Below are 14,194 nucleotides of genomic sequence, written 5' to 3'. Positions count from 1 at the left end.
CAGGAAGTGCAACCCTACCTGTATTTCTACCAGAGATTTCAGCTGCTACACAATACAATGGAGGAGGCGAATGGAATTTCACTGTTACTAATCCAATAAAATATGCTGCCTACAGGTTCACATAAGGGCCTCGAAAATGTTTTCAATGAAAAACCTTTCACAGTGATTTTTTCCAAGTAATGAAGAAATCTGTTCTTTTTCTTCGCACCACAAGCCAAATTCTATTCACCCTCCACTGTAAAGAAGAGAGACATTACAAAAAGTAGACGGGTGAAAGGCAGAACTCTCTGCAACCTGAGGAAACACAGAATAAAGTGTTTTGTTTGTGTGTGTAACTTGAGAACATTGACCCCTTTCATATCCCGTCAATTATGAAGTTTTCTTGTGTCTCATTCTGAAAACAGAAAACAGATTGCATTTCCTGCCCGACGAGTTCACCCCATTTTGCAGCGTCAGGCAACCAAATGATCTCTTCCAACAGGTTCTGTATGGTACAGTATCTTTTTCTTTGAGATGCCACTTGATCCTTGAGGGCCTCCTTTTACCTGCTGGGCCAGTGTGTCACAAGCTGCCACAGAGCTGCATACATGATTCGTGCACTTGGAGAAGCTGGATCCTGAGTAACAGGGATACCAAAGGAAGGTCTTTTATGAATTCCACTGATTGCTTGAACTAGCCCACAATTTTTTTTTCTGCAGCATGCAGCGCTGAAGAGACACTTAATAACTATGTGGTTTCTAGGTCACCACCATAATGTTTGTTTTTTTTAATTATACATATTATCTATTATTATATATAATTTATTGTACATTTTCAAAGCTGGGATTTGAGCATACTCCATATGGGCTGATATATGTACTGATAAAGTTAATATGGACTGCGTTACACCCAGTGCGTTAGCTCTGATAACTGTGTGACAGAATTTTAGTGGTTCGCAACTGTTGAATCAAGAGTTCATTTAAAGGCATACCCAATTTAGATAAACCTTCCTTATAATTGGACTCAATAATTAAAAATGGCAGCAGAGCAAATAGAAACATTTACTAAAACTAAAAAAAAATTATAATAATTATGAAGGTCATAGCATTAAAAGGCTCCGAACCTAAGAGAGCCTGAGTTCAGGGTTTTTTTTCTTCACATTTCCTACACGGATAATGTCTTATTTATCCATTTGTGCCATGAATTAAGCTAAAAAAAAAGTTATTAAAGTTTTAACTTAAAGTGGGCAGCAGCACTTTTTTGAATCACGTGCTCTGCTGACGTACTACAGTAGAGTTTGTGGATGTGCAAGTGTGTGCGTGTGTTTGTGTGTTATGTAAAAGGACCCAGAGTAACATCCCCCCCCCCCCCTCTTCCCCATTCCTCCAGCACACAAACACACCCTTTATGTTAGTTGAGCCAAATATGCATGACCTACTTTGGGAACCTTTCAAGCAGAAAAAAAATGTCAAACTATTTTTTTGAAGTGTCTTCCTTTCCATGGAGGAGCCGACGAGATAAACACTGGGTTTCAATACAAGCACTTGGGCATTAATACTCGGGCCAATATGAAAATAAAGGCATGCCTCGTTTGCTCAGTCAAGTACATCAGGATAGCAGAGGAACACAATAATAACCCGAGTGTGTACAGTAGGTCCAGATACAGTAGGTTCTCTGTGCATCCTTTTCACCAAAACTGAAATATAGATTTCATTGCCTTTTATAGCTCTGAATGAATAATGTCCACCCAATGAATTAGACATCTGCCTGTGTTTAGCTCGACAGACAACTCTTTCTTATTTATGACGGTGGAAATAGGCTCTCATGACCAGTTCATCGTTGTAATTTGTGATCCAATATGTACATGTTTCCCTGTAGTCACTCCACTGTATATTATTGATCCCGGCATGCTGCTGTATCCTCTCATATGACAAGTGCAATTCATTCAGGCTCTCCTCCATATAAAAACCAACCCGCAAAAGCCCGCGACGCGGGGAAAGACCACTCGTGTGACATGTTCTCGACTCCTTGCCCCTCAGGGTAAACAAAGTAGTCTGTACACAAAACGACCGCCATTCAGCCACAGTGTCTCACAAAGCAGCACGCTAAAAAATCGGGGCATTCACCACCACAAAGACGCATCCACTATGCCTTGTTGCAGCCCCGGTGTTCAGTTTCCGCCCCCTTTATGGAGTTTGGTAATGACCTCAGCAACAGAAAGGAATGTCAGCGGTAGGTAATTGAGAGTAGTTCTCCAACTACAGGCCTAGCCCAGCGGAAATCTGGCCCTCTGTCACCAGGCTGTGTTTCAGGAAGAAGTTCAAACGAGGACAAGACAAGCGCTCGAATCCCAGAAGCCCCGGCCAGCAGGAGCCACACTTTCATTGGGGTGTCAAGCATGGCCTAGAATGTGTGCTGTTGTTGTTGTTGCTGTTGTTGTTGTTGTTGTTGTTGGCGGCGGCCATGGTGAAGGTGTTGTGTGCTTGTTAGCAGGACTTGTACCGGGTTTCTCCTCTGTGCGACAAAAGCATCCGATCATTGTGCCACACTGCATCTCTTCTGTTCTCTTGACGACTACAGCCACTGTAGGCATTTCTGCTCCTACGCTCTAGTAACACAAGGTAAAACAAAACTCCATTCATGTGCCAACGCGATAACGTTGCTGGACATTGAGTTTGGATCTGCAACTTCCTTCTGTTGTGTATTAAAAAAACTTGTTTTGTGGCCAGATGCATTATGCTAATTATGGATAAAAGGATAAAGTGACGCCATTTTATATCCAAAACATCAAAAGGTCAACTTTCACGCCGACGTCTGCAAATACACTGATATAAATGCAAAAGTTGGACTTGCAGGACCTTTACATACAAATGAACATCTGTTGGAATCAATCACTTTGCCCAGCAAGTTCACACAGCCTATCAGTGCCTGGCAAACCGCTCTGAATTTCACAGTTGACCAGAGTTTTGAATATGATATCTGTGGTGACATTACCGCACTGGAGCAACTGGGGCTAAGGACGCCGAGTGGGCAACAGCAACTAGGAGCATGGTGGAAGCTGGCAAAACACCTGGGCACCATCGACGACAAGTTTCAGTTGCTCCAAAAAAAAAAGAAGGATTATTGTCTTGAAACCATGGATATATCTCTGTTATGATTTTATCTTTTTCTGAAGAGTGTTTGTGTAGTCACTCTCACTGCCAGAGGGGGGATACAGAACGCACTGCTTGTTTATTTACCTTTCATTAAATTCCTTCGCAGTCTCCACGACACCTCAGACAACTGACTCATCTGTGCATAACCCCTGCTCTCCGTGCACGCTCAAACTCAAAACATGATTGTGCTCGAGAAATAATAAATTGTTGTTAGCTTTTCCCTCCCCCCGCGGAGGATACAGCGAACCCGGCAGCTCGTCGACATCCACTTCTCTCGCTAGTGGATGGTTTTTCTTATTTAACTATGATGGCGACTGTTTGCTGCCTTAATCCAAATTAACATTGAAAAAGTATTTTTCAATATTAACGACTCAAATGGGCAAATTCTGAGGAGGCGCGGAGGCAGTGTGGACCAAAGGTATACCCGAAATCTAGACTTATGAAAAAAGACACATGGGAAAGCTGAATAATCCAAACAATGTGGTTGTACGTACATATAATGAATCTGATTTGAACACTTCGAATAGTGCTGCTGAAGCATCAAGAGATGGTCAGGAAGGGATATCAGTAGCTAAGGAATACAAAGATCTGGCAGAGGAGGAGGAGCTGAGTGGGGGAGCCATGTTGGGCGGAAGCAACAGGTGAGGTCGACAGCAAACAAAGATGGAGAAGTATATATTGTTCAGTTGCGAGGTACTAGATCATTTACATATTTTAGCGCCTTCATTCAATAATGAGTTCACGTAGCCACCACCACAAATAAAATCTGATTCTGTCGGGGACACTGGAGGTGGATGTAAACTTGACTGGTGGGTAACTCTAGATCCCACCTTTAAAAGAAACAACAAGCACCGTGATGTCGACTCAACAGGTGTCGATTTTGTCGGCCAAGTAAGGCCCGGGAAAAATGAAAAAAAAAAACTGTTGTGAGAAATATCTCTTCTGAGATCAAGGACAATCACAAATACCATCTCTGCATCGTCCGGACACTCACTTGTTTACCAACTCCCTGTGTCCGACATTTGAGGAACATTTTCCCTGCCTCAGCGTCATGCTGCCATGTCAACCATTTGCTTAAAAGCTGCACGGCTCTTCGCTTTATACAGGGGTATTTTTTTTTTTGTTGATATAAAATGCCTCTCAAAAAAGCTTTTATCTGTACCAGCCATTTATTTTTTAAGGTTTCTTCGTAGAATATTTTTAGGGAAGGAGGAATCTCACCAGTCGGACCAACTCTTGCTTCCTGATTACTGCCTCTCCTCCACTTTCCTTCACACTGCCTCCAATCCACCCACACCGACGAGTGACACGTTGCCCAGAAGATAAAATAGAACTAGAACCTCATGGGCTGCGTAATAACTTTTCTTTGTTTTATTCATTTAGATTTTTTTCCAATTAGTTGCTATATTCTGCCATGAATAATTACCCATAACAATTCATAAAAGAGGGCAAATATTGGGAAAAATATGATAGTAATTTTGGTCAACCATGTGTCTATTATCAAGAAAGAGGGGTGGTTAAGGACATTGGGTTTAGCCCAGGTGCTTCTTCAAGCCTGTTCTTGAACATAACACATCCTATCACACTTAATATGATCTTTCCAATGCTCAGTCAGCACACAGGTTGTGTCACACGGATTTCTTCTATTACGCCGAATCTTTGTGGGTTTGATGTGAAACAATTCCTTCTTTGCTGCTACAAGCTGATTGTCATCAATCAACAGTCAAGATTGAACATTTTCAGTATTTTTCAGTGTACACAAAATAGGCAATGTATATCATGAAAAATATTAAATTTGGATATATAGGAAATAAAGGACAAGAGCAAAATCTTTACCAATCTTTATGATGACCATTACAAAGCATTCTACTGTCGGTCCGGCCAAATTCTGACACTCCTGTATAGAGTCTGAAACACGGATTTTGATCCCAATTTAAACTGTAATGTAACACATCTGTACTGCAAGGTGCTTTGTTGTAATGTGCTGTAACATTACAACATTGCACCGGCCTGACAACGAAAAACATGACCTAGTCACGCGCTCGTCCACCTGAGAGTGTGGATTAATTATTACTTGCTTTTTGAAGAAAATATTGATAAATGAAATTATTGAAAAAATGTGTTTTCTATTGAAAGTAAATTTGAGTACAGGCTTAATTTCTTCCTGAGTGTCACAAGCACAAGATGGCTGTCGGACATTACGTTTTATTTACACTAGAAAAACAAGAACCTGTTAATTTAAGGTTTTTCTTGACATTTGTGATTAAGATTTTTTTCTTTTTAATTAGCTGAATTAAATGATTGTATTCTTCCTTTAATTACTGCTGTAAATTAAATATTTGACAGCACACAGGAGAATTCATGCAAAGGCAGACGAGGCCCACAACCACTCCCCAACACCTTCACCTGTAACATCCCTTTCACAACCCAAACAAGCAGCTGCCAGCTTTATTGTCAGAAGCCCATAATGCACTAGGAGCCCCTGTGCATGCCTGGTGTTGGGATTTAATTGGATATTAGTATCCAGCAGTGTCTGAATTAATCAAATCATTTCCATCCATTAATTTAGTGGAGGAACATACAATTACAGACTTATTAGTGTGCTCTCAGGAGTATGCCTTTTCATCCCTCTGCAGAACATTGAGAGTTGGCCAGAGTCCAGTGCGAACCACTCTCCCCGCTTAAATCTGGTGCTTCCTCATGAAAGGGATTCTGACCATGTACAGAAACGGGCTGCAAGCTTAAAGCAAGGAAGGTGCCCGGCAATAGAAAGATTTCAGTTTTATAAATCGCCATAGAAAAGGCTCACATTTTTAATGAGACCGTGACCAAATGAAAAACTACAACGTCGGCTTCCACCATTCGTCAGATTAGAAATTATGCAGTCAGAGGACTGAAAAGTTTTAGATTAATTCCATTTAGTGAAACGCGACTGTGAAAAGCAGCACAAAAAAATGGCCTAAATAGGGTGAAAAGAGATTTGGAGGTTTAGGCAGCAAGCAAATATAATCCAGCACACTAATGTGGGTCATTTTACGATAATTCCATATCTATATATATTTCATTATATATTTTCAAATTTTCATGAGGGACTTTGAACCATAGTGCACATTATTTTTCCAGAAAATAAATAAAGGAATTCAACTTTTTTATTATTATGGGGGGGAAAAGAAGAAAAAAAACTCTAATTACACAATGCAGCTTTCTGGCCATCTGGTTGATCCAAGCAATAAGGTTAAATAAATAAACATCAGAATTCTGGTTAGGGCAGCTCTTCTTTGATTTTTGCACAAAATTATCCAGACTGCTCAGATGAGCAGACACTTTTAATTAAAACCGTTTACAGAGGAAACCAAAGTAAGGGGGGGAGAAAAGGGCCATGGGATTTTACACTCCGTCATCCAAGGCTTCACCGGTTCATAGAGTTTTAGTTGTGCTTTTTAATGGTTACGCAATTTTTTATTTTATTTTACCTTTTGCCCACGAGATATTGGGCCCCGGCAATACAATGTCAGTCCAAAGCGCGACCGTATCACAGATTTACTGCAGGGCACTTTCAGATTTCAGGCAGGATACAATAAGCCTATGTTTATGTCTAAGTTTAGCTGTCAATCAATACAATACTACTGGTGTAAGAGGACACTGTGTAGGCAGCAACCTCTACACACAATGTTAGATTCTTACATTTTGCACAAAGACATCTCTGGATTTCTGTGTGTGTGTGTGTGTGTGTGTATGCACAAATTATATGTACTGTATGTATTTATATGTGTGTTTGCGACTGTCTGCCTCTCTGCCGGCCTGGCTGGCTGCCATATGGCCCATCTCTTACTGTCATCCTGTCTGACATTAGGGCTAAGCTGGATCTCATTAGGACCAAGGTGGCAGTGATCCCGTCAACATCGCTTTGCCTCCTGCCATATGGGTCGCCTCCAAGGTAACGGGCTGCACCAGTCTCGTCAGGGCTGCAAGCCTCGTTAGACTGCGCATGCACCGCGCGCGCACACACACACACACACACACACAAATCGAGTATGTACTCTCGAGAAGAGCGTGTACTGTACACATAAACCTAAATTAACATCTCAAACGGAGAAGACATAACATATGACTGATGATATGATAATTACTTCAAATCTGGGTGAGATGCAGTATAACAAAACAATCTCAAGAACACGCTCGGAGAAAAAAAAAAAATGCCATACCTCATTTACGCTACAGTAAATCGGTTGGCAGTTGATGATCTGTGTGAATATGCAGTGTTCAAACACTGACTTTTTCCCCCCCGCAATCTGAATGACAACAGTTGAGCTGAAGAGAATGACAACAGATTACTGGAAATGGCAGCGCAATTAGAGCAGAGTTGGTTTCCACAAATTCAATCAGCAAAACTTTTTTATCTAATAAATCTCCATTTTGAGATCCTGGGCAACATCACTGCTCAAACCCAGTTGTCATTGTCAAGTCACAGTCAAATGTTGTGGAGCGACGTACACCAATGTCCCACCAAAGTCAAATATAGTGCTGTACAGTACTTCTTTTAGAGCCAGTGTCTGACTCTTATCAAAGCCGAGTAAGCTGGAAGTCATTTATGACTTTGTTTAGTGCTTCTTCGCTCCAGCACATAAAAACTGGGAATTTATGTTTCATTATGCATAAATAGATGATAGCAATGTATTTTATATGAACCCCAATAGACAGTCACTGTTTATTTAAAAACATAAATATCACATCACATCCAAATTACAGGACCACAAACCTTCCTTTAGATTTACTGTAAAAGACACAGCAGCATCTCTCACTCTGAGGTGGATACAGTACACATGTGGGCTCTGGTGTGTTTTCAGATCATGGCTCTGATATTCAGTGCTATTAGTCATGCGGACAATAATTTGTCAACTTCACATGCAATTAGGACACCGGAATACATTAGAAAGCACAACAACTGTGTCAAAGTTGCACTTCCCCTGGATTGGTGGCTGTTATAGATTTCTTCCCGATGGCCTGTTTGTTTTGTTTCAGCCCCCACCCTCACAAAAGCAACTGTTTATTTAATCAGTTTGGCAAAAGCATGTGATCAATCATTCATAATTTATGTTTCTGCCAATGGCCGCGGGCCCATAAAAACAGATATTTGCGTTACACAAGGTCTTAGCTGGACCTCCTGATAACAGGCCAATAAATTTTGTTGTTGTACATACACAAAGGCAACTGATAAGAGTTAAACTTTGTCTCTGTGTTACAGTAGGACACAGGGCAGCGCTAGGAGAGATGATGTTGTGATCACATGCTACTATAACAATGACCTGGGCCCCGTTCCTTTCAATTCCTGTTCCCCCAGCCAGCGTCCCGCTGCCTTTCCCAAGCTCTGCTGTTGTTATTATTTAGCACTTCTCAAAGCAAACGCCCTGAATCCCTTTTGCAATATGAGTCTAACTGTAACAAACTCACCCCTCAATGTTTCTGATCCTCTAGAGAGACATGCTGTTGGCTACTCACAAAAAAATAGAAAACCTACTGCTCTTTATAAAGGCAAAGATTGAATGCTTATCACAGCTCAGAGGAAATCATCAGAGTTTTCAAGCCAGAGATGTGACAGAGGCACACTGAGAGTCAGACAACATTGAGACATCTCCATTCAACTCTGGGTCCTTACCTTGACATGTTGTCTGTGATGCAGTTTTGTCCTGGGTATCCTTCGCCTCTGGCTGACATGCCTGGCCGAGATTTCCACGACTCCATTAACGCCGTTACGGGCGAAATTAGACTCAACAATGGGTTGGACTGGTCCCTCACATCATGCCGCGTGAAAGACATTGTTCCTTGGGCTCCAATCTGGTAATGGAATGAGTGTCCACCGGAATTAACTCCAACAATGGCCGATGTAGGCATGCTGTTATTCTCTTGGTAATAGCTGCCATCAGTAGGCTCCTGCTTAACCCCTTTAGACAGGATATTGTTGGAGAACACATCGGGCTCATAGTTCCCATTCATAGAGGCGACAGGGGGTCCTAAGATACCAGAGAGACTATATTCATCAATGTTATTCCTCAGGGACAAATAGGTGGTCTCAGACGCGGGGAAGAGACCAAGAGACGGTGACGGCTCGCCATAGGGCTGTTGATTCATACATCCCTCATTTTTGTTTGGCTCACTCTTAATCTGTGTGATGAAGGGTGTGCTGCTCACACTACATTTGGAGCTACCGAGACACATGCTCCTGAAGTCAGTTCCAGGCTCGTTCTTAATGTATTTAACCATGCCCATCTGGTCTAGGCCGACGTTGAACACCTCCCCGTCCACCATCTCTACTTTGGGGAACTCAAAGTCCTTGAAGTCTGTGTCTCGGGTCAGGGCCGTTTCTTCTGGGCTGTTGGTGTCATTCTGCACCAAACCCAGTCCGCCAGCAGGACTGGACACGGGGAACCCACCAGAGGACGGGTTCTGTGGGCTGCCGACAGCCATAGTGCTCCCTGTGGCTGGACTGGAGATGGAAGGCCTTCCTGTGTTGCAGTTGTTGGCAGTGCTGGAGCAGCTGCCACCTGTGGGGCTCGAAACAGATGACCTAATGTTACACGTAGTGCTGCAGGACGGAGGCGATCTCACACTACTCATACTCTGGGGGCTGGACATGGGAGACCTCATGACATTGAGTGGGCTGGTGAGTGGTGGTGAACCCACAGTGGTGGACTCTACAGGGCTACATGTGGCTGAATTTCTGCGCTTGATGTTGGCCAGAGTTGCAGCACATGACATCTGGCTGACGGGACTGCTGACGGATGAACACGCTGGTCCAAAGCATGTAGGCGGACTGGTGGTCGACGACACCATGTTGTTGCTGCCCCCGGGGCTGGAGATGGAGCTGGAGGTCTGGGGGCTGCAGGACAGAGATGAGGCCAGCATCGTCGCTGAGCTGACTGGAGTCCCAGTGGTGCATTCTCTGGGAGTGGTGCTGGACTGCTGAAAACCAAATGGCTTCATCTTGGGGCTCTTTGTGGTACCACGCTGGGTCTCATCAAGAGGGCGTCCACACATTGGATTCATCTTCCCAGGACTGGTACTGCCCCCGTGCTGGCTGAAGGCAAAGTCTGCCTCCCTGGCAGCATTCATATACAGACCCATGGACTCCGCCACGGTCTTGGAAAGCTCCTTGGAGTCCATTTCCTGCTTATGACCGTGGAGAGAGTTGTTGAAGTGTGGGAGAACAAACGGCTGGTTCTGGCTGAGCCGAAGCATCTGCTGCTGCTCCTGCTTCTTTATGATGTTGTCTTTGCAGTCTGCGGCTGCACTTCCAGCGGGGCAGCTGACATTGACTATGTCCATCAGGATATCACTGCTCGTCAGACTTGAATCTTCTGCACTGCAGCAGTACTCCATGGTGCTGGGGACCTGAGACCATCGGTTTTCCGTGTCGCTTCCATCAAAGAAACTTTGGTATCTTTTGGTCTCCATTGCTGGCTCATTGATTCACCTGGTATATTTAGGCAGGAAGGAGGGAAAAAGAGAAAAGAATCAGAAATGTTCACAATAATGTTGTTTCAAATGTTTCACACAAAGCAGTGGATTAATAATAAAAGGGTTAGTTAAGTTAAGTTTAGAGGCAGGTGTATTAAAGGTAGGTTATTTACCTTCAGGCAGAGATTACAGGTCTCATGTGAGATTAAATTATCTATCATGCGATATGAAAATCAGACATAAATCTACCGTGTAAATATAGCGTTTAAGGTTTGGGTACGTGACAAAGCAGTGAGGCAAAAGTAGGCAAACATTATGAGTCCAATTTATGAAAAACATAGTTTGAAGATGCAGAAATATTTCATTTACGCGTACTTTTGCTATTACATCACTCACCTTTTAAGAATACACGAGAGGAAAAACCTGTCAACCATACGGTACACGTTCTAAAGCCAGTCTGCACAGTATTCCCTCTCTCACGGACACAGACACAAGACAGATGCACAGTGATAACTCGAAGTGCAACGCATCGCAAAGGGTTAAACGTGTCGACGTGACGTCGGCTGGCTGGACTTTTTTTTTTTTGGCCCCGCCTCTGCTGCGCCTCTATTGGACAGCTCGGCCAGAGAATCCACCGGGCTTCGCGAGGCCTTCCGTGGATTGGCCCGACGGCTGCCACTCAATAGTTATGGCTCTCGCAGCCACAACATAGCTGCGACACAAGTTCAGAATTTAGTTCTAAGCTGCCGGAGCAGAGGCGATGAAAAAGGAAAGAAAAAATAAATCACCGCCCGATAACTATGACACTTGATATGAAGCAATTACGACGAGAAGGTTTTTGCTTTAGACGATGTTCCATCATTTTGTTGTTGTTGTTTGTTGTGCTGCTCCGATGCAGGGCTCGGCTGTCAGGCAGACAGAATATCGCAGTATGAGTTTTACACACACGCACGCACGCACGCAGGCCTATATGTGCAGATGCTTTGATATGAAATAACTAATAACATCCATCGGTCAGACTGATGGTTCCTCCCTGCGCTCCAGACGCGATGTGTCCTGCCCCCCGACTCTCCGCGTGTCTCTCCATCTTGCGTTTGCGCAGAATAAAAACTAAAAGACGATTATTTTATTATTCTTTTGCTATATTGTTACTGTTGGAAGTGGGGGTTTTTTTTGGGGGGGGGGGGGGTTGCTGGGTGTGCAAGTCAGCGCATGTAGTGCGGGAAGGGAGGAAACAATAATAATAATAATAATAATAAAAGTCATAATGACAAAAAAAAAAAAGTAAAAGCTTGCAGCGCGACGTGTCTCCGCACCTTCAACACAGGTGCGTATGTGGAGACACGGGATCTGTGCACACAGCTGTGATAAGACGAGCGAGGCTCTCCGGGCAGCTCCTGCTAACACCTCGCCTGCTTGAACTTGTTGGCGACTTTTATTGTATCATGGAGCAGACGCGCAGACGACGGTCCCGGTTGAAAGTTATTGGATTATTATTTTAATTTTTGGAAGGGGGGGGGGGGGGGGTGGTGGTTGCAAGTCTTCAGCCATCCGACTCGACGGCGACGAGTTCGCTTTCGTTCTCCGAGAGCCAGCGCCGAATTACAAATGTACAGCTCCGTCCATAATTCCTTACCTTAATTGCGACATCCAGAGTTGTCAGGTGGGTGTGTGTGTGTGTGCGTGTGTGTGTGTGTGTGTGTTGCTGGGCAGCGATCTATTCCGGTGGAGAAAGAAGAATATATATGTATATATACAATATATATATATACATATATATATGAAAGTCAGGGGGTCCTCGTGTGGTCAGTCGAGCCGCCGGAGGAGCAGAGGTGTGCGGCCGGTTGTCATCAGTAATCCTCGGCGGCGGTCCGCGCCGCTCGTGACGGGACGGACGACAGATGATCTCTCCCACGTTACGGCCCCGTGAGGTCTCTGCAGATTGTCGATTTCTGGCGGAGCCAGAGAGATAACAGGAAGAATCCTCCCGCCCCCCCCCCACCCACACACACACACAAAAAAAAGAAGAAGAAGAAATAAAAAGCAAAAGAAAGAGTAATGACAAAACAAACGGAGGGAGTCGCGTCGGACTTGCGGTCACGGCGACGTCATTCTATGCACATGGACCCTGCGACTGCGACGAGAGCAACAAACTCCGAGGAAAGGGGGCGGGGGGAGGGAGGGAGGGAGGGAGGTGATGGTGGTCAGAGGAGGAGGAGGAAGAGGAGGAGGAGGAGGAGGAGGGAGGGAGGGAGGGAGGGGCTCGGGGCGCAGGTAGTCCGCGCCGCGCCGTCTGGAAATAGGGCACCGACGCACAAGGAGCGCACTCTCAGACTCCCACAGCGTGTCCGGGTAGAAGAGAGATGTCTTCCGCGAGTTTTTTTCGCTTTCATTTCCTGCTGGCTTCAAACTCCTCTTCTGCCCTCTCTCACTGTACTTCGCGCCTGCCTCTCTCCCCAGCGCCAGCTCAGACACGCGGTTGCCCGCGCGTCCTCATTCCGGGGGTCACGTGCACGCGCACCCATGACATTCGTGGATACGAGGGAAGAGATCCCCACTTCACAAAACTCACCTGGAACTTCCTTCTGCTGAAAGACTGTGTAGTGGCCGTCTCCACTAGGTGGAGCAATATTTCTATTGCTGTTCCAAAAAAAGAAGAAGAAAAGAATAAGAAAGCAAATCTATTGAGTGGTGAAGATGTAACTCAATTCAGTCTATGTCAAGTTGTGATGAAAACAATTTACCTCAAACCACAAATGATACAACACTCAAATGAACTGATTTGAAATTTAGTTTGAAGGTTGTTGTTATTTTTTGCTTATGAATAAACAAATTATCTTAAACATAAATGGAAATTAAAGCAAATGCACTCCATAGTATTGTGAGCTCACAATGGGAGAAAAAAAATTCCCAATGCATATTGTTTCAAAGTAAATAACCAAAGAAATAATAACGGATATGATGAATGTATTCACATTTTGTCCAGAAGCTGTCAGTCTCATTGATATACAGCGCGATCCGTCCACCTCTGCGATGATGTCATTTGGTTGGGAGACGGTACAACGCGCCCGTGGTTTTCTCTGTGACGCCAACATCAGCAAAAATGGTCGTGGCTCTTATCGTTCGGATTAGGCTGTTATTTACATTTTGCTGTCAACAGCTCGTGGCGCCGACGTGAGCGTAGACTTTGGTTTTTACTGCAGCAATGTCCAATAATCAGTTTAATCTCCGGAGTTGTCAGTCAGTGGAGTCACATTCTGCAGTGTTTCAAGACGACGCGCGTAGGACTTGGGAGTGATCTCTGCGCAGTGGTTTGACTGTTGCTCTTCATTGCTTGTCTGGGTTTTTTTTTTCTTTCCGAGCCAGCCCGTAGCTATTGCCCAAGCGAGGCAGCAGCAGTTAGATTAGTCAAAGCCAGCCAAGCAACACTGCCCACCTCCCTGATTTGCCTGCTAATCACCCATGAATGGGGACCCGCTTCATAAAAAGCAGGACATTTGAGATATAACCAACGTTTCCTACCCTCACTCACGCAGCTCCCAATCGTCCTTTTTCGCACATTATGAGTGTCTGACAAACACATCGTGAGGAAATTCTGATTCAGT

General features: G+C 44.3%; 1 protein-coding gene across 1 annotated transcript in view; it reads right to left on the bottom strand.

Annotated features, from left to right (window-relative positions):
- nr3c2 (nuclear receptor subfamily 3, group C, member 2) overlaps positions 1 to 12,747 on the bottom strand; it is a 68,798-nt gene extending 56,051 nt beyond the window's left edge. The window contains exons 1-2 of the mRNA XM_035637113.2: positions 12,226 to 12,747; positions 8,791 to 10,605 (exon numbers count right to left, since the gene is read on the bottom strand). Of these exons, the coding sequence (XP_035493006.2) occupies positions 8,791 to 10,586 (1,796 nt within the window). The 5' untranslated portion in view covers positions 10,587 to 10,605; positions 12,226 to 12,747. The remainder of the gene's footprint in view (positions 1 to 8,790; positions 10,606 to 12,225) is intronic.
- Positions 12,748 to 14,194: the final 1,447 nt, after the last annotated feature.

Source organism: Scophthalmus maximus, chromosome 8 (assembly GCF_022379125.1).
Source record: "Scophthalmus maximus strain ysfricsl-2021 chromosome 8, ASM2237912v1, whole genome shotgun sequence".
NCBI lineage: Eukaryota > Metazoa > Chordata > Actinopteri > Pleuronectiformes > Scophthalmidae > Scophthalmus > Scophthalmus maximus.
The sequence above is the reverse complement of the archived record's forward strand: the minus strand, read 5'-3'. Positions and strand labels throughout refer to the sequence as shown.